The sequence below is a fragment of the Tasmannia lanceolata genome, unplaced genomic scaffold, assembly GCF_043159265.1.
Source record: "Tasmannia lanceolata isolate RefF3 unplaced genomic scaffold, GAP_Taslan_0.1 ptg000026l, whole genome shotgun sequence".
In the NCBI taxonomy this organism is placed as follows: Eukaryota; Viridiplantae; Streptophyta; class Magnoliopsida; order Canellales; family Winteraceae; genus Tasmannia; species Tasmannia lanceolata.
The window spans coordinates 4,011,141-4,031,354 of NW_027518703.1; the positions used below are offsets into that span (position 1 = coordinate 4,011,141).

Consider the following 20,214-nt stretch of genomic DNA (forward strand, 5'->3'; position numbering starts at 1 on the left):
GCATTTAATCTGAAGGAAGATGCACTAATTAAAACTAGAGAAATTATATGATGCCCGATCGGGCATGCTCTTGGAAAAGGTGCCACCCTTGATATTTGATCCAACAGCAGCCCCCTTTTTCAACTTTTTAAGGGGCTGCTGTTGGATCAAATATCAAGGGCGGTACCTTTTCCAAGAGCATGCCCGAGCTGTTATCTTATAAAAACTCTTAAAACTAATACATTCTTAGTAGCTTCCTCTTTATGTGGTTCTTCCTCATCTTCTGATGGCTTATTCTGTGAGTGGGTTGAGAAAGTAGGAAGTCCACAGGCAGATGACGGTAGGGAAAAAAAGGATGATGGATGTTTTCCTGTTTTTCCTTTGGACCTTTGCCATGATTCCTCATCCAAGTTGGTGGAATTTGCCAAGGGTGTTTTCCAAATGAGCTTCATAGAAGAAAAATTCTATGGTTTAGAGTGTTTTCTTTGCAGTAAGATATCATTTCAAGAGTTTTCTTAGTTAGGTCTTAGGACAAGATCAAAAAATCTAAAAAAGGGACAATATTCTTAATAAAATCTACGTAGAACTTAAATTGTGAACCAGGCTATCCCTGGATTTTATAAGCTAAAACCTGGATTTTACAATACATATAAAATCAAGGTTTTAGCTAGTAAAATTCATGATTTTACAATCCTGGATTATAAATAAATCCGTGTATCCAAATGATCCCTTTTAGACTATCTCTAACCACAATTACCAAAATGCCATTCCATAAAACTGGGCCCAGGTTTGATCGGGTTGACGCCAAGCCCAACCTGAGATAGCATTCCCTCAACCCTAACCCGACCCAACCTAACCTATTTTCTCCAAATCAGGTCCGTTTAAGTCGGGTTGTGTTTGGGTTAACATAGGGCGAAACAATAAAAAAAACACACCAAAACAAAAAACACAAAAAAAATCATAAACCTAAGAAATCACGGTAAAATTAGAGGACACACGCAAGACCTCAACCCAACTCAACCTGAAATTAAATCAGGTTGGCTTTTCCCAACCCCAACCCAACCCAACCCAATCCGAAGAAATGCCAATCCAACCCGAGCCAAAAATTGGGTTGAACCTGTCGGGTTCGGGTCGAGTCCGACGAAGTTGCACCCAACGCTGTGTATCTAAAATATCGCCAACAGAAAAGAGATCCCTAGAGCTCACGGAGACGTCGACATGGCTAGGGCTGACGAATTGGATATGAAGCTTGGGAATAGCTTGTAACATACTTCACTTATTTTATCAATATGAAGCTTGGGAATAGCTTCATCTAAAGCTTGCTTAGCAAAGTCTGAAGCCTTTTCATGCATGTTCCTAATTTCATAGTAAAAGACAGAGAAATTCAATCCTAAGCCCAATCGAATTGGATTTTCCGGCTGTAGATCATTCATCGCCACATCATAAGTGGTCTTGTAAGCTTCTAGGGACTTCGTGGAAGCCATATTCCTTCCTTTCACTGCCCGTAGACCGTAGTAATCTGGCAAGATAACGATAATAATCCCCTTCATCCTAAAATAACACACCGTTGATTCTCCACCGTACGATGAAGGGGCTAGATGCTCGTCAATGAGGAGCACAACATCATAACAAATAGCAGTGAGCTCGGTCTCCAATTATTTGCTAATCAATGCCACCTCTTGATCATTCCCCTTATCTTCCCCCTTGTGTTTCATCAACGAGAGGATCTGCCACGAAGTTCTCCGCTCTTCTTCTTGCCTGCAGCTGCAGGAATTGGACGAGATGAAGAAGCGCTTGAAGGAGATGGAAGATGAAGCGGCCGCTCTCCGTGAAATGCAAGCCAAGGCCGAGGCTGTTTATAAAACTTGTTATTCGAATATCAGATTCTGAGATTCTGTGTTAACAACCCAAATCGGTCGCAATGAGGTTGATCGATGAGCCTCTTGACCAACTGCAAGGGAAGGGTCATTCCTCCTCTCTTTGCAGACACACAATTTGGGTTAATTTCTTTCTTGATGGTGAAATTAGAAACATTACAATTTAATAAGCCTTTTAGGAGGTGACGACCAATCCTATCACTCCTAAAAACTAGGAGCCCCACTAATTCTATAAACCTATCAAATAACAAACAACTAACTTATCAAGTAACATTCTTCCTCGAATGCATTCTAAATGTAGGCTTTGTTGTGTGTTCTTTATTTAATCTTTCTTTGACATTGTGATTGGATCGACTGGGCTTATGCATAAAAAGATCTTTTTTTTGAAACAGATGCTGCCATACTATTTCTCTCTCCTTTTAGATGTTCCTGAATGAAGTAAAATGGTGTATATTCTAGTTTAAGATTGTGCTATGATCCTTGCACTCTATTTAGGATATTCGCTTTATGACATCCCAGCTTCCCACGCGGGGACCTTTGGAAGATAGCTGTCCACTCATGGGAACATTGCATTATTTGACTTACTGTTAAAAACTTCCTGATTCAATCGTCGACTCGCTTGAGTTGATTAGGCCGAGTTCTTATCCGATTTCAACTTTTGCCAATCAGAACTCCTTTGACTCACCCAAGTTAATAAAAAGTTGACCACATCAATCATTGACTTGCCTGAATCGAATCCCTTTCAGCGTTGGTGGCCAATTTCTCATCGAAGTCCGAGATTTGAAACACAGATAGGGGTGCTTATTTGGTTATAACCGAACCGAAAAAACCGAAGAGAGAGAGAGAGAGAGAGAGAGAGAGAGGAAAATTAGGGTTTTACTGCAAATTCCTTCATCTCTGATCATTCTCCGGCCACATTCCATCTTCTCTGGCCACATTTCTTCATCGGCTTATTAGTTCTTTATCTTTATCTGCTTATATCTCTTGCTTATCTGCTTAGTTGTAGTTATTTGTTCCTATATTACATGATTTTCGTCCAAAATTCTTCAAAAATAATAAAAATAGCATAAAAGACCGAGTTTTCTCGGACAAGTGGGGTGCCTAACACCTTCTCCGCTCGTAACCAGGGTTATCCATTGCACATAGTTCATTTATGGGTTCTAGGGCTTTTTTCCTAGATGTCGACTATTCATTTTAGTTTCCCATCATATCATTGGATATGTGTGGGGACACTTACTCAGGTACGACTTGGTTCTGAGTCTTTACTAAGAATCAAGTGGTATCAAATACGCCATAGACTCTTTGTAGAATTTACACTCTACTTCACGTCTCTCAACTGTTTAGAAGGACCTACTCTTGGGTCTTGGCCTCAACTTTGCAAAGAAAATTTTGGGCATTTTACGCACATAAGAGGTAGGCACCCGTTTTCCCAATGTCGGTATATTAGTTTTTCCTGATGAGTAATTTTATATAAATGCAGCCCTTCCATGTTGAGTTTCCAAGACAACCATGTACGGCGTCCACGGATCCATTTCGGATAGGATCCACCCATGACTTGGTCTTGATCTGGGTCAAATCCTTTTTGGGTTGTTCTTCAGATCTTAATTTCCGAGTCCGGGTCACCATTTATTTCAAACTAGACTATCCATCGAAGTGTCGGAGTTTCCCTAAAGTGAGAAGATGATAGTCATCAAAATGGGAAATACATGACCCGTTGTTGTTATTTTGAGTAGAATTTTTAATTTATAAATTCTGATCTAGGAATCCCCATTATTTTGATGTGAGGTAATCTCCAACCTTGGGATATGGATCCAATGGACACATTAAAATCCAACTACTATACTCAAATTCTAACTGTTAATGTTCTAATTATTTGGATCGCATCGGAATGTTGGGTCCATTGACAGTTTGACACCCCTACAACCACGCTTTACCTTAGTACTGATAGAAACTACATATTTGCATTACCTTTTGTCAAAGGCATGTGAATGAAAATGAGACATGAATCTTAAAGAGATATTACGAAGAAAAGTTGGGAAAGAAAGACATCTCATGCTTTCATGTAGATTCATTTGGGTTTTGAGTACCTGTGCACGCATACGTATTTATCTATTATAATAGACACATGCACAATTATTTGAGTAACCTATATATACTCTATGTAATTGGGAAATTGAGCACGGTTAGTATATGTCAATTGTTTTCTGGCATGAATCATTTTGATTACTCAAATTGATAACTTAAAAGCCAGTCACTTATTATATTAGAACCATATCTATGGACCTATATGATGATGTTTTCCCAAGGTTGGGATTTTGAATTGAGTTTCCGACTGGTTGTGGCATGTCCCTGGAATAGCATTAAGCTTATCTGTGATTGATAATCACTATGTCTTTCCACTCGTGTTTCAAGAATCTTGAACTCCTAGTCTTGGCATAAAAAGGATGTCCGGTAGAAAGGTGAGATCTAGCGTCGAACTTTTGTACCCAACTGTCCATTAGAATGGTGAGTTCTAGCATGGAACTTTGGATGATATGCCCGAGAGGTGAGTTCAATTCCCCTAGTAAGATGAGCTCTAGGGGGGTATGGATTTGATTGCCAGAGAGGTTAGTTCTGGCCGCCAGAGAGGTGAGTTCTGGCAATTGTGTTGGCTGCCAGAGAGGTGAGTTCTGGCAATTGTGTATATACTTTGCACATTTATTTTTGGACTTCGAGTCCTGTGAACGTATGATTCGCTTGGGGGTACAGGCCTGCCAATTAGGAGAGTAATTGGCCAAGTGAAGACTGAGTTGTGATGGATTGTTACTGATGATACCATTTTAAAACCATATATTGAGACCAAAATATTCTCTATGAATTTGACATTATTTGTAAACTATTTTTATCGGATTTAGAATTGATTCCCGCTATTCTATTGCATGTTTCGGGGTGATTAAAGTGAACTCAAAGGCATGCTTACTCCCATGGTGGACTTGATTTCTATTTGTTGCACAAATTGCTTTGGTTAAAACTATATGTTATGTTGCATTAGACGGCATGGATAATGGGAGTACCTGTAGAGCGCTTAGCTCACACGTGGTTCCTTTACATTTTTCAGATGCTTAGGGACCGTAGATTGGTTGATCGGAGTTTTTCGAGCACGGCAATCAGTGGATGCGGATCTCTTCTCAGACATTGCATTCGTTACTCCATTGCTTCAGTTATATTAGGACTTGATTAGTTTATTGAGGTGATTACTTGTGAACTTGGATTTATTGATCGTGAACGATTGGTTTGATTTTGGTTGATCTAATTATGTTATTGAATTCTGTATTTATTAGAATGTTCTGTACACGTGATTTTATGCGAATATAATTGGATTAAGGATGAATGCCTTGCATGCTAGTGAGGTCACCCGTGAGTGTGCAGCAGTTGTCGCTTGGGCCCAGCCGTAGATTTTGGGTTGGGGCGTGACATGTCACGAATAAGATTGCTTGTCATGAACTACTTGTTTACTTCGTTCCTAGCGTTGATCAATAAGTTGATACACTCATTAAACCTTTAAGCTCTATCGTAGCAGACAAGCTAATAGTTGTGCAGGAAAATATTACTTAATCACTCTTTTTACATAGTTGTTTTCTTGTATATTGGTCACGATATTATTCGGGAAATGATTCCACTCAACTCTTTTATCTTTTAGTTATTAAAGGGCAGTCAAAAGGTTACTAAAAGACAAGAAACTTGAGTGGAATTATCAAAATATTGGAGCGCTGATATCATTTCCCTATTATTACTATAATATAGTGGAAAAACTCCAACCAAGGAAACCATTCTTTAATCCTTAATATTCATATAAAAGCTCTCTTTATAATTCAATCGTTTTGGCTACAGTACATTTTTTTTTGGGATAAATACATTTACCTCCCCTCTAGTTTCTGACACATCCACTTCTACCCCTATGGTTTAAAAATTGACAAAGACATCCCCTCTAGTTTCGTTGGGTTTTTTTCACTGGACGGTGCAAACAGCGCACATGAAATGACCCATTTGCCCTATGTTTTAAGTTGACTGGAAATGAAGAAAACAACAGTTGGGTTTTTTATCTTTGGGTTTTTTATCGACGGAACTGGATTTGGTGCGGGTGGTGGAGTCGGTGGTGGTGCTGGCAGTGGTTTGGGAGGTGGTGGTGGTGGTGGAGTTGGTGGTGGGTCAGGACACGGTGGTGGATTCGGTGCGGGTGGTGGTGTAGGAGGTGGCGCCGGGGGTGGTGTGGGTGGTGGTGGAGGATTTGGAGGGGGTGGAGGAGGTGGTGTTGGTGGTGGATCCGGGCATGGTGGAGGATTTGGTGCGGGTGGTGGTGTAGGAGGTGGTGCAGGAGGAGGCATTGGGGGTGGCGGTGGAGGGGCAGTGGTGGAGTTGGTGGTGGGTCCGGACAGGGTGGCGGATTCGGCACGGGTGGTGGTGTAGGAGGTGGTGCCGGGGGTGGTGTTGGTGGTGGTGGAGGATTTGGAGGAGGTGGTGTTTCAGAGAACACAGATACAGGGGTATTTTGATCCATAAAATATTAACCATGGTTACTTTCTACGGTTTCGTCGGGTTAACGTAACGGCCAGTTGACGGAAGGGAGATACTTATAATAAAACGAAACTAGAGGGGATGTCTTTGTCAATTTTTAAATCATAGGGGTAGAAGTGGATGTGTCAGAAACTAGAGGGGAGGTAAATGTATTTATCCCTTTTTTTTTTTTTTTTTTTGGCATTTAGTCTTAAATGATGAAACCACGTCCCGCTCATGATGACAAGCATTCAAACGTGGTTCATTTCTCATCTTTCCTTTGAAAAATCATCCTATTGTCCATCAGCCATTGTCCATCAGCCATTGTACCGGCCTTCATAACGCACGTAATGATGTCATCTACATACAATGATACAAAAGTGACAAAATGTGTTGTGGGTAATAAGAAAACTACACCAACAATTTAATTACCATTAAAATAAGAATACTAAAGCTCTAACCTTCAAGACCCATGTGGTAAGATCTCTAGTCCTATAAAAAGTGGCTTCTTCCTCAAACCTTCAAGACCCATGTGGTAAGATCTCTAGTCCTATAAAAAGTGACTTCTTCCTCAAACCTTCAAGACCCATTGCTAAGATCTGTATTGAATCTACAAAAAAAAAAGAATTAGGGTTAAAGTGATGGAGGAGAAAAGAGACAGAGCCCTCCATGTTCTCCTAGTCCCCTATCCAGCCCAGGGTCACATAAACCCACTTCTCCAGTTTGCTAAGCGTTTAGCCTCCAAAGGCATCAAAGTCACACTTGCCAACACCATCTACCTCACAAAATCCATGAAAGCCGAAACCGGCATAGTCACCGTCGAGACTATATCCGACGGTTACGACGACGGCGGGTTCGAATCATCAGAGAGCAATGAGGCCTACCATGAAAGACTCATAGAGTTTGGAACAAGAACCTTAACTGAGCTAATAGAGAAGAAAAACAGTTCTAATTTTCCCTTTAGTTGTGTAATTTATGATGCCTTTCTTCCTTGGGCTCTAGAGGTGGCCAAAAGGCTAAACTTGCCTGGAGGAGCTTTCTTCACTCAATTGTGTGCTGTTAATGTTATATTATACCATGTGTATTGTGGCAAACTTAGTGTAATCCCGCCGGAAAATGGAACAATTTATGTGCCTGGAGTGATGGAGTTTGAAGTTTCTGAGGTGCCTTCTTTTGTTTCGGCGCCGGGGACTTATCCGGCGTTTAGGGAGCTTGTGTTGAACCAGTTCTCAAACTTAGAGAAAGCAGATTGGGTGTTTGTTAACACGTTTGACAAGTTGGAAGGAGAGGTGAGCAATGAATCACTTGAAGAGATAATTTGGTGTGTGTGTGTGTGTATCTTTTGGTAGTAACTTTTATTTAGAAATTATTCGGTTGTTTGTATAGATCATTGAAGGTGAGAGAAAGAGGAAGCATAGATAATTGAACATATTCTGCCTAAAAGAGATGGGTGGGAAAGACCAAAACAAATAGGTGATAATACCAGCAAATAATTTGGTATATATACATCTTTTGGTAGTTTCTGCTCATCTATTTTATTCAGAAATTATACAGTCGATTCTACAACTCATTGAAGGTGGGTGGAAGTATGAACAATTGTGGCAAAGACCAAAACAAGCCCTTTTAGAAATTATGGGCTTGGGTTTACACGTAGAAAAGATGTGCCATGGCCGACCCCTTTAGTATTTTTATGAGTACTTTGTTTAGTTGTAAGGGTGGATCCATAATTTCTATTTAGTTATTTATTATTGATCTTAAGAGGACATGGTACAAGGAATTCAATTCCATAATCAAAAACCAAAAACAAAAATACATTCAATTTTCAAGAAAGATTCTCATGTTTGTAACAAGAAACCCTTTCAAATCCTTTTCCTAATAGTAAGAAGTCAAAAGAATCATTTCTAGTTTTTTCTCAGGCAAGTAATAATATGATCCGGCAGGATCCAATGCATTTGTAACAGATATCCTTCGATGTCTCAATATGTATCTCTCAAGGAAAAATCAGCTCCATAGGATCGTCCCAACCCTTCGATTTGTGGAGGTTAAAATGGACAGATATAAACCTTCACAAATCTGTCCATTTTTTACCTCCACAGTTCGAAGGGTTACGATAATCCTATGGAGCTGATTTTTTGGGCACACCCTATATCGCGATATTTTTTTTAAGTTCTAGCTAAATCTTGTTCTTTAATTAGCTTTACTAACACATTTATCATGTCGGAAATTCTTACAAGGTGGTGCATTGGATGGAGGCGCGGTGGCCTGTGAAGACTATCGGACCAACAGTGCCATCCATGTACCTAGACAAGAAGGTCGAAGGGGACAACGCATATGGTCTCAATTTATGGAACCCAAATACAGGCACATGTATGAAGTGGCTAGACAAGAGGCCAGTTGCTTCGGTTGTCTATGTGTCGTTTGGGAGCTTCGCAACATTGGGAACGGAGCAAATGGAGGAACTAGCTTGGGGGCTGAGGGGGAGTAACAAGTACTTCTTGTGGGTGGTGAGGGAGGCAGAGGAAAATAAGCTCCCAGACAAGTTTGTAGAGGAGACAAGAGAGAAGGGTTTGGTTGTGACTTGGTGCCCCCAATTGGAAGTGTTGGCTCACAAAGCAGTGGGATGCTTTACGACACATTGTGGGTGGAACTCTACATTGGAGGCATTGAGCTTGGGAGTGCCAATGGTGGCAATGCCACAATGGACAGACCAACCCACCAATGCCAAGTATGTGGAGGACGTGTGGAGGGTGGGAGTGAGAGCAAAGGTAGATGAGAAGGGGATTGTGAGAAGGGAAGAAATGGAGTTGAGTATAAAGGCAGTAATGGAAGGAGAAAATGGGGAAGAGTTTAAGAGAAATGCTAGTAAATGGAGGGAGTTAGCTATAGATGCTGTGGATGAAGGTGGGAGTTCAGATAGGAACATTGCTGAATTTGTAGCTATCCTAAACAAAGAAGACAGATAACTTCTTGTTGCCGGGTCCAATTATTGAAAGTTTTCATCTATATACCTTTTCTATTTCTTTATTGAATAAGCTTGTTCATCCAGACCTAAGCTTTGCCACATACTAAGCTTAAAGGCCTCTTGGGCTAAAAGTTGCTTGCATATGATACTTCTAAAAGTTATTTGCATATAGTGTTTTAGGAAAATGGTTTTGAAGTTAAATATGATTATATGCAAACAAATTTGTATTAGGTTTAGAAATGATATAGTGAGTTGGATTCCAAATTAAAGAGGCCTTAATGTCCTATTCGCAAATATAAGATTAAAGTAAAATAATCTTATCTATATGATACATGATTTGAAAACTTAGGTAACCCAGAGGTTATTTATGTTAAAACCTCAATGTAAACTTCCCTTTTGCTATTGAATACTTTACAATGTAAATTTCATTATAGCTAATGAAAATCTTAGAGATGTAAATTCCTCTACACCTATCAATACCTTATATAAAAAAGAATTATAGTGAAGGAATCTATATTGTTACATATTATATTATGTGTGATTTAAGAATATGCAAATATTTTACAAATGACAAAAAAGTTTTCCTAAAAATAAGAAAACTTAGTTATTTAAGAATACAACCCATTACAGCTGGTCCCACCAAAATTGGATGATTTAGAACAAGCGTAATTGAATGATTTTGAACCTTGATAAAATAAGGCGATTTTGATGGTCAACTAAAAGAAACTAAATATTTATTTTTTGACGGCACTGGTGCAACAAATGCGTGTCCATGAAAGTGTGGGACTATGATAATGCGGGTGGCCTCATGGAGATCCTTATGCTGTATGGGACTCAAGCTTTTTCCTCAAGAGCACATTGATTATAATCATTTGTTTAATCAAATCATAAATTTCATCACTCGATTCTTATTGTTTTTATTTTTGCCTCATGAAAACTGCGTCATAAGGCACATATTTGTCCCAATTTCCAGGATCATTAGTGGTGCAACTGGGGCTGGATTGGGATTGTGGCCAACCCTAACCCAACACAAGGTAGCATTATATCAACCCTGTCCCGACCCAATCCAAGCCTCGGGTCAAGGAGTGCCAATCAGAACGCACCCTCATCTAAATCTCTCTACCCTAACCCATCCTGTCCAAACCCAATTTCCCAAATGGGGCCGGTTTGGGTTCGGGTTGTTCCTGGGCGAAAACATGTAAAAAATAAAAAATAAAAAATTCCCACTAGCTATCCTAATATTTTTAAAATCACGATAAAATTGGGGGGATATGGGTCTGGTTCAGGTCGGATAGGGTTGTCCAATGCCTCCCAATCCAAAATTATTTAAATAGACTTATCTTTTCCTAACCCCAAGGAAATGCCAACCCAGCCCGAGTGCAACTGGGGTTGAATCCGACGGGTTGTGGTTGAGCCTGGCCCAAGGATGGCAACCACTAGGGTTTTTATTTTATTTTGAATGGCAAAGAATTATAATAATGAAACTAAAAAACAAGTGGAAACCCCACCGATCGGGATTATCAAAGGACAACAAAACAAGATCAACCCATCACGAGGATACAACTCAAGGTGGGAGGAAATCAAACACCTCCAACTCCAACCTAGAGCACCCTTCCCTAGCTAGCCCGTCGGCCTCAAAGTTAGCCAGCCTACTAACATGGAGAATTGATATGGCAAGAACCACCACTTGGTCGAATATTTCATCCATCCATCTAGCAAGCCTCCAAAGAGAAGATGATGAACCCTCCAACCACTTAATCACATTTAAAGAATCACCCTCCACCATAACATTGTTTAGTCGGCGTTGCTTCAACATCAGTAGACAACCAACTATGGTATACTATCAGCTTTGATACACCCTTTTTTTTGTTTTTGTTTTTTTATGACATAGGGTATCTCCACCCCAATTTTTAGAGTGAGACTATTCCCTACGGATGCACAATTACCCGTAAACCACACGCATCGGGCAAGCCCAGGGTGATTCGAAGTGACTCGTCACTGGGGAGCATACCCATTGACAAATGTGCAGCCAAGTGTAGCTTAAACCCTTTTAGTTATCGTTTGGTCCTACACCTTAAAACTCTTTTGAATTATCATCTTAGAGTGGCCTCATGCATGATTCGGCTTTATTTGTCATTAACTACTGTCTCACTAGGCCAGCTCCTTCATGTCTTATCTGTCTGGCTCTTCTTACTTGGCAGTTTTTTTCTCCCACTATCTGCCTTGTCAGAGAACAAGGATAAGTGCACTCGGTCCAAAATAGGGGCTGAAATTAAGTATCTCTCTCTCTCTCACACCCACACAATAGTTTCAAGGGTCACTGGACCACTGCGTTTACATCCTGTTCCAAAGGCCACATGCCAATCCACCACCCCACTTTTAGGGTCCCTGTGGTTACACCAAAAAAATAGAAAAATTAAAGCAAAAGTAAATACTTTCCGTTTTTTAGCATTCTATGTTTGTCATTTTCTGTTGACATGACAACATGACAATCCTTGTCGGCTGTAACTTTTCCAAATGCAAGCCTTTTTTATTGTTTTAATTCTCTCTCTGCCTCAAATTAGGAGGACAAAGAAATGGGAATCTTCGACATTTTATACGATGTGAGCACGTGAAGGTCATTATTTTTCAGAAAGTACAGGGAGCCCACTTTTTAGGTCCAAACCGTTCATTTGATGGGCCACGGCATAAATATTGTATCCCATAAATCATCTCCACAGGGTGATCCTAACCCTACGATCTATAGAGGTTTCTATCAACCCCATGGCAGATCAAAGGGTTTGGATCATCCTATGGAAATGATTTATGAGGTACAACCTATTTATGTTGTGGTCCATCAAATGAATGGTTTGAATCATCCAAAAAAGTAGGCCCCATTGTACTTTCTTTTGGACTTCACCCACACACATCATATAAAATCTCAGGAATCTATATTCCTTTCCTTTCTACTTCTATATCACCTGTCTGATGGACTTCCATTCTCCAGCACCACCAATCATGGTTTTAAATTTCGGTTTCAGTATCGATTTCGGACATCAACGAAACCGAAATTTTGGCCGAAATCCGACGAATTCAAATTTTCTCATATTTTATCTCGTACGAAATTTCGGTAATTTTGGCTGAAATTTCGGGATAATATTAAATAGTGAATAAAAATTGAGATTTTAGGGTGAAATCCTTAAATTTCGGACGAAATTTCATTTGGAAGGTAACGCTAGCAGCTGGTACTCGAGCTTAAAGGCTAATGGATCTTTCCACAAATTAGGAAAGCAATTTGCTTCTTATTTCGCAAACAATAGACCTTGTCACAGACCAACTGATGCTTTGATAGCGTTGAGTCAATCGAAGGAAGAAACTCTGCGGAGTTTTATGAGCCGATTCAATGCACAGGTGGTACAAATCACCAACCTCGTTGATGCGGAAGAATCGCTGAGTTAGACAAAAATGTTGATACACAGAAACCACAGAATAAACCGAAAGAAGAAAATCGTCAAGCTAATAGACCGAATCGGTCGTCCAGACGTGACGATAAGGATCGTAATCGAGGTTTGGTCCCTTCTTTTGAAAAGTTTTATACTCTTCTTAATACCACGATCTCTAACATTCTGTATGAGATTAGAGACCAAGGTTTAATTCGGGGGCATAAGAAAATGAAACCGACAAGTAAAAATAAGAAGAGTCGGAAGTACTGCCACTATCATGAAGATCAGAGACATACTATAGATGATTGTTTTCATCTGAAAGAGGAAATAGAGAGACCAGTGATGGGAGGACAGCTACATTGTTGTGTGAGGTATCCGCCAAATAACGATCATCCCCGACTGAGGTTATAAGTTCGACGGTCTCCCTCCCGACATCACTCGCCAAATCACTGCCTATCTACTTCCCGACACCGATCGTCTAGTAGTCATGGATCTTCCTCTAGTCATAGAGATTCTGATAGGGTTAGTGAAGTAGCGGATTTTGGCAGCCACAGGCAGATTGCTAGGAATATTGACATTATTTCAGGCGGACTGGCAGCCCGTGGCCCCACAACTACAGGAAGGAAGACTTACTTAACAAGATTAAACTCTCTCGAAGCTCCTGCTAAAAGGTTAAAGCCAGATGGAGATGGTATTGATCAAATGATCACCTTCACTGAAGCAAATTACAAGGGAGTGACGGTACCACATGATGCAGTAGTGATCCGCCTGGTCGTCGCCAACTTCAATGTCAGCAAGATATTGGTAGACACAAGAAGCTCCGTGAACATTCTGCATTGCAAGGCGTTTGATCAAATGGGAATTGGCGTAGATCTCTTAACCCTGGTTGAGTGGGATGTTTACGGATTTTCAGGCGACTCTGTGAAAATCGATGGACAACTTGATCTTTCGGTAACCTACGGGACCGATAAATGTCAAAGGACACTTATGCAAACTTTCTCCGTAGGACAAGTACCTTCCACTTACAATGCAATAATTGGGTGACCTGCACTAAACGAGCTTCAAGCAGTAGTTTCTACGCCTCACCTGAAAATGAAATTTCCCACTCCACGGAATCGGAGTTATATGCGGAGATCAGAATGAGGCCCGATCATGTTATTACAACAGTTTAAAAGGTTGTAACAACCTAAGGAAGCCTTTCATATTGACTCGACAGACTCCAAGGACAAACCAAGAGCATTAAAAGGAGAACATGTCGAAGAGTTGAGTAAAATACAATTATTTGCGGAAGACGAAGAAAAAATTGTTCAGATTGGTTCTTTATTCCCAAATAAGATTAGAACAGATTTAATTAATTTCCTTAGAGCAAATACAGATGTTTCGCATGTTCAGCATCGGACATGCCTGGAATTTCTCCCGAGGTAATTGTCCACAAGTTAAACGTGGATACCTCGCTCAAACCTGTTAAACAAAAGAAAAGGAATTTCGCTCCAGAAAATAGGTCCATATAAAGGAAGAAGTGGATAGACTTCTGAAGGCTAATTTCATCAAAGAAATCCATTACCCGGAGTGGCTTGCCAACGTAATCATGGTAAACAAGGCAAACAGAAAATGGAGAATATGTATTGATTACACGGATCTAAACCGAGCTTGTCTGAAAGATCACTTTTCACTTCCGAAAATAGATATGCTAATAGACACCACCTCCGGTCACCAGTTTTTAAGCTTCATGGATGCATTCTCTGGCTACAATCAGATACAGATGTATGCCCCAGACATTCCAAAAACTTCTTTCATTACAGAGTAAGGATTGTTTTGTTACAGAGTCATGCCATTTGGCCTGAAGAATACTGGAGCAACCTATCAGAGATTGGTGAATAGGTGTTTGAAAATCAAATCGGACGCAATATTGAAGTATATGTAGATGACATGCTGGTGAAAAGCACAATGGCAGAGAGCCATATTTCTAACCTTGAAGAAACTTTTTCGGTCCTTCGAAAATATCAAATGAAGTTGAATCCATCAAAGTGCGCATTTGGAGTCACATCTAGGAAGTTCATGGGATTTATGGTGAGCCATAGAGGAATTGAGGCTAATCCCGAGAAGGTCAAAGCTATATTAGACATGGCCCCTCCAAAAAATATCATTGAGATACAACGCCTAACTGGAAGGATAGCTGCTTTAAGCCGTTTCATGTCTAAATCAGCCGAGAAATGCCTCCCGTACTTTAAAGCCCTCAGGAATGTACAAAATTTCCCATGGACAGATGAATGCCAAGCCTCATTTGACCAGTTAAAGCTGTATCTCCAGTCCCCACCATTGTTGATAAAACCAGTACCTGGAGAAGAACTGTATTTGTACCTAGCGGTCACTCCGGCAATAGTCACTGCAGTATTGGTTAGCAGGAGAGACAAACACGAGCGACCGATATATTACGTAAGTAGAGTATTGCAAGATGCCGAAACAAGATACCAAAACATAGAGAAATTTGTTTACGCCCTCATAATTGTCGCTTAGAAACTCAAGCCCTATTTTCAAGCGCAAACCATAATTCTCCTTACGGATCAGCCTCTTCGAAAAATTCTCCATAAGCCAGACACTTAAGGCCGACTCGTCACCTAGGCCGTTGAACTGGGAGAGTTCGACATCCAGGTTCGTCTGAGACCATCCATTAAGTCACAGGTCTTGGCAAATTTTATTGTAGAATGGTCGGCACCAACTCAAGACTTGGGGGGGGGGGGGGGCAAGAAGGCGAAGGAGAGAAAACTAAAAATCCTTTAGCTGCTCCACCCAGCAATCCATGGATGTTGTACGTGGACGGCGCTGCTAACGCAGGAGGATGTGGCGCCGGATTAGTATTGGTCAGTCCCGACAGTTTCCTTGTGGAATATGCAATCAAACTAGAGTTTGAAGTTTCCAATAACGAGGCCGAATATGAAGCTCTTCTGTCGGGACTTGATTTGGCAATTGAAATGAATGCTGATTGCTTGAGAGTCCATAATGATTTTCAGTTGATAGTTGGACAAGTAAATGGGCTATATGAAGCTAAAGAGCTCAAGATGCTGAAGTATTTGGAGAGAGTAAGAGAAAAGTTAAAGCAATTCAGAGTGATAGAAGTAGTACAGATCCCCAGAACTATGAATGCTAGGGCCGATGCTCTTTCTAAAATGGTTGCTTCAGATATTACTGACGTTGGAACTTTTTATGTTGAAATTCTAAAACAGCCAAGAATAGATCGGGAGGAAGTTCTAGAAATGGAGTTCGAGCCAAGCTGGATGGATCCCATTCTGGAGTTTCACAAGGATGGCATGATTCCGGATGATCGGAAAGAAGCTCGACGCTTAGTCGCTAAGGCGGCACAATATGTTTTCGATGGCAAGAACCTATGCAAACGATCTTATTCATGGCCTTACTTGAAATGCCTTAGGCCTCCCCAAACAGAATATGCCTTAAGAGAGGTGCCAGAAGGAATGGATCTACTTGAGCCATTCCCTTGATCCAAATGAGGTTTCACGATGTTATATGTAGCAATCGACTACTTTACCAAATGGGTGGAAGCAAAAGCGGTGGTTAAGCCTGACTCCAAAGCTACAGAAAAGTTTGTTTATCATGACATCGTGTGCAGGTTTGGAATCCCTTGGATCCTAGTGACTGACAATGGAGCACAATTCTCCAGTGAATATTTTTAAAGCTTCTGTGAAAGGTTAGGGATCGAGCAAAGATTTTCTTCGGTGTACCACCCGCAAGCTAACGGACAGGTGGAAGTGACTAACAGAACACTTCTTCAGAGCTTCAAGAAACGATTGAGCGATGTAGGAACCTCCTAGGCAGAACAAGTCCTGAACGTACTTTGGGCATATCGAACTACTCCTCGAACAGCTACTGGGGAGTCTTCGTTTAGCCTCACGTTTGGAGTTGAAGCCATCATTCCGGTAGAAATTGGGATTCCCTCACCACTAATAGAAGCTTATGATGAACAGGTGAACCCGGAGCTCTTAAGGAACAGTCTTGACCTTGTGGAAGAAAGGAGAGAAAAGGCCAGAATCAAGAATACTTCTTACCAGCAGCGGGTTGTTGGATATTACAATTCCCGGATGAAAGAGAGGGTTCTCCGAGTAGGGGATCTTGTCCTTCGACGAGCAGAAGTCTCGGATCTCCGAAATTCTGTAAAACTCGCCCCCACCTGGGAAGGACCGTACCGGGTAGCCAGAATCTTAAGGCTGGATGCCTACCGACTGGAACGTCTAGATGGCATGCCAATTCCCCGAAGATGGAACATCGGGAACTTAAAGAAGTACTATCAGTAAGATGATTGATTTTCTTTGTTTCGCTTTATAAACAAATACTTTTCATTTGTGTTCTGTGTTTTTTACAGGAAGTTTCAATAAAAATAGTGTTTCATGTCTCTCCAAAGAATCTTCTTAGCTTCAAAGCTTAATTGAGTGGCTGTGCCATTTTCAACTGGCGAGGCACATCATGGAGATAACACAGACATGGCAGGAGATATAGACAGCATGAAGTCTACTTCAGGCGACCTGTTTACTTTTGCAAGGGGAGCCATCTCATGGCAATCGAAGCTGCAGAAATGTGTTGCATTGTCGACTACAGAGGCAGAGTACATTGCTGCTACAGAAGCTTGTAAGGTAAATGGCAAGAGGTAAGTCCCTGTCCTTTTCAGGATAGGCAGGCATGCCAACTCTAAGTTGATCACTCGTGAGGATATGCTGCTGACATGTTAGAAAACACAAAAGGAGTATCCAGACACCGCGCCTTATAAGGCATGGTAGAGGTATTCCTTCTCCAAAAAGAGGTGAAGGAAAAAGGAATCGAGCACAACTTTTCCAAGAGAACTTCGGATCGTATTCTCCCTACACATAAGGTTTGGACATTCACCAACCATTGCCTTAAAAAGGACTAATATTCTTATGACAAGAAGAAAATAACAGAGCCGAACCAAATAAATTTCCTACTCCAAAAAGAATTGAAGTAGAAGTATAAACCCCATGGTCAGATTCATCCGATCCAACTCAACCCGAATTGGCCCCGGACCGAAATCGGAATCCCAACCTCCAACCTAACTTGGACCCGCAACCCTACCCCAACCCGGTTCAGCTCAACCCAACTCGGACCTTCAACCCGGACCCACCCGGTCCAACTTGACTCCACCCAGTTCAACTTGAAACCTTACCCAACCCAAGCCGCGCCCCAATCTAACCCAAACCACCCAAGCGGACGCACTTGGTCCAACCCAAATGGATCAAACCGAACTCGCTCGGTCTAATCCCGACTCAACCAAGCCCGCTCCAACCTGGATCCAACCGGATTCTCCCCGAGACCAACCATAGCCTCGCCCCTAGCCTCGTCCCTCGTCCCTTGCACCTCAATCCTCAGCCAAAGGGCCCGCTCGGCCATCTAACTCAAGCCTAGAATCCGCCCAGCGTAAAGCCGGATCCCACCCAACTCGAGTTGCACCCTGCTGCCCCCCTCACCCTGCACCCCAACCCAACTCGGGTTGCACCCTGCTTAGCCCCTGGTTCACCCTGGCTAGTCTCGGGTTTGCCCCTAACTTAGACCCGACTCACTTGACCCTAACCATTAACCCAATCCAACTTAACCATTAACCCCACCTAACCTGATCCTAACCCCAACTCAGCCCTTACCCAAACCCAAGGCCTATTTGGCCTCACCCCACACTCTCTGAGTTCACATCCCCATAACATTCGGCCAAACCATGGCCTACACCAATTCAGCCACGCCCATCATTGAGGGTCACTCTCCCAGACCCCACCCATCTCCATACATATCTTGATTATCATAGAACCCACTACAAGGCCCCCACTCAACCTCATCAGTACCCACTGTCCCAATGGCCATCATGTCCATAGTATATTTACCCTACCTCACCCCATGGGCTATATGCATGTCATACCCCATGGCCATCAGACCCCTATCACAACACATTATTTAACTAACCATCACTCACTCCCATCCCTACACAAGTTTCCATCCCTACCCATCACCCATCCATTAAATATTCCACCCCATACACCATTAGCACCTTACCACCTCAGCCTCATCCAAAAGCCTCCATGATTATCCCACCCAATCCAACATCCATCCTATGCTCTCCCAAATCAGATCTCATCACCATGCCCCCCCCCCCCCCGCCCGCCCCCTAATTAAAACAGATCCTCTCCCACAGCCAAAACGACCCTTCTCAACCTGGACCCACTCGGTCCTACCCCAACTCAACTCATTCCCTCCTTCCATCTCAACCGAACATCATCAAAATCCAACACCCCCCTACACTCATGGCCAACCCCAACTGACTATGCCAATGCCCATTCATAAACCATGCCAATAATCGTTCATCTCAACTTGTATCCCATAACACTCTGTATACCAACAATCCACATCACCATGTGCACCCCCCATCCTACCCATCCACATTACACAACAGACCTTCACACTCACCCTATGCATTACCCTTCTTATTAATTGTCAGACCCTAAACCAACCTAATTCAGATAGCATATTCGGACTCCACTAATTGGACTCAACCTTGCTCGCACCCTACTAACCTGACTTGAATTGAGCTAATCTCCTCCGACTCAATTGACATGACCCGCCCTGTGACTTGCCCTCAACTGCTCAACCGTACCACCTGACCCAGCCAACACAACCTCACCTTAATCTGTTACACAACGCATTCGGCCTAACCTGCACTACAACCCACCTTCAACCGTAGTCAACCCTGGTGGTTTAGCCCCAACTCGGTCCAACTCGGACCCGCGCTCTTAACCACAACCTACATCCAAACAGCAGCTTACTCCCCACTCCTTGCATCAAAACAGCAGCCATAATACCTTCCCTGCAACCAAACAACACTCAGGAACCATTTCCAGCAACCAAATAGCACCCGGGAACCATTTCCAGCAACCAAATATCACCCGGGAACCATTTCCAGCAACCAAATAGCACTCGGGAACCATTTCCAGCAGCCAAACAGTGCCGAGAAACCATTCCCTGCAACCACAACACCCAAAAACCCTTCCCTGCAACGAAAAAACAATTCGGAACTCTTTCCTAGCATCCAAATGGCAGCAAACCTACCATCTACATGTCCAAAGCACCATGGAACTGTGTGTGGCTTGATCCCACCATGGGGTACGTAGGCAACTTAGCACTCCCAAGTTTAGCCGCACATTTCCACACCTTTCCGCACCTTTGTCCACCCCCTCTTCATCTCTTCCATTCCGTTGTTCACCCTTTCTTTTTCCTAAACCTTTTTGCATGCTAGAGGTTTCTTTTTGTATTCTAATCGGATGAGTAATTGCATGTTTAGATTTTTTTGTTTGATAATTGTTCTCATCCTATGTTAGAAATAATATGTTGCTTGCTTGTTATGCTTAGAATTCGCATGCTAGATTGTTTGTTTCTG

The 20,214-nt window shown here is 42.0% G+C and overlaps 3 protein-coding genes and 1 pseudogene across 3 annotated transcripts; 3 read left to right on the forward strand and 1 right to left on the reverse strand.

Annotated features, from left to right (window-relative positions):
• Positions 1 to 1,181: 1,181 nt before the first annotated feature.
• Positions 1,182 to 2,794, reverse strand: LOC143858432 (14-3-3 protein 7 pseudogene; annotated as a pseudogene).
• Positions 2,795 to 6,908: 4,114 nt separating this feature from the next.
• Positions 6,909 to 9,434, forward strand: LOC143858380 (UDP-glycosyltransferase 74F2-like). Its single transcript, XM_077369017.1, has 2 exons — positions 6,909 to 7,678; positions 8,624 to 9,434. Exons 1-2 carry the CDS (start codon positions 7,031 to 7,033, stop codon positions 9,350 to 9,352), a joined length of 1,377 nt encoding a protein of 458 aa, XP_077225132.1. The 5' UTR covers positions 6,909 to 7,030; the 3' UTR covers positions 9,353 to 9,434.
• A 6,143-nt stretch (positions 9,435 to 15,577) lies between these two features.
• On the forward strand, positions 15,578 to 16,270 carry LOC143858433 (uncharacterized). Its single transcript, XM_077369085.1, has one exon. The coding sequence runs from the start codon at positions 15,578 to 15,580 to the stop codon at positions 16,268 to 16,270; it is 693 nt and encodes a 230-aa protein (XP_077225200.1).
• Positions 16,271 to 16,430: 160 nt separating this feature from the next.
• On the forward strand, positions 16,431 to 17,080 carry LOC143858434 (uncharacterized). Its single transcript, XM_077369086.1, has 2 exons — positions 16,431 to 16,476; positions 16,653 to 17,080. The coding sequence occupies exons 1-2, from the start codon at positions 16,431 to 16,433 to the stop codon at positions 17,078 to 17,080; spliced, it is 474 nt and encodes a 157-aa protein (XP_077225201.1).
• The last annotated feature ends 3,134 nt before the right edge of the window (positions 17,081 to 20,214 follow it).

Excerpts from the sequence above, each read along its gene's own strand:
- LOC143858434 (XM_077369086.1), top strand. The coding sequence starts at position 16,431 with ATGGAGCACAATTCTCCAGTGAATATTTTTAAAGCTTCTGTGAAAG. Across the intron at positions 16,477-16,652 it reads TTTTAAAGCTTCTGTGAAAG|CTACTGGGGAGTCTTCGTTT; the intron begins GTTAGGGATCGA and ends CTCCTCGAACAG.
- LOC143858433 (XM_077369085.1), top strand. The coding sequence starts at position 15,578 with ATGTTGTACGTGGACGGCGCTGCTAACGCAGGAGGATGTGGCGCCGGA.
- LOC143858380 (XM_077369017.1), top strand. The coding sequence starts at position 7,031 with ATGGAGGAGAAAAGAGACAGAGCCCTCCATGTTCTCCTAGTCCCCTAT. Across the intron at positions 7,679-8,623 it reads TTGACAAGTTGGAAGGAGAG|GTGGTGCATTGGATGGAGGC; the intron begins GTGAGCAATGAA and ends AATTCTTACAAG.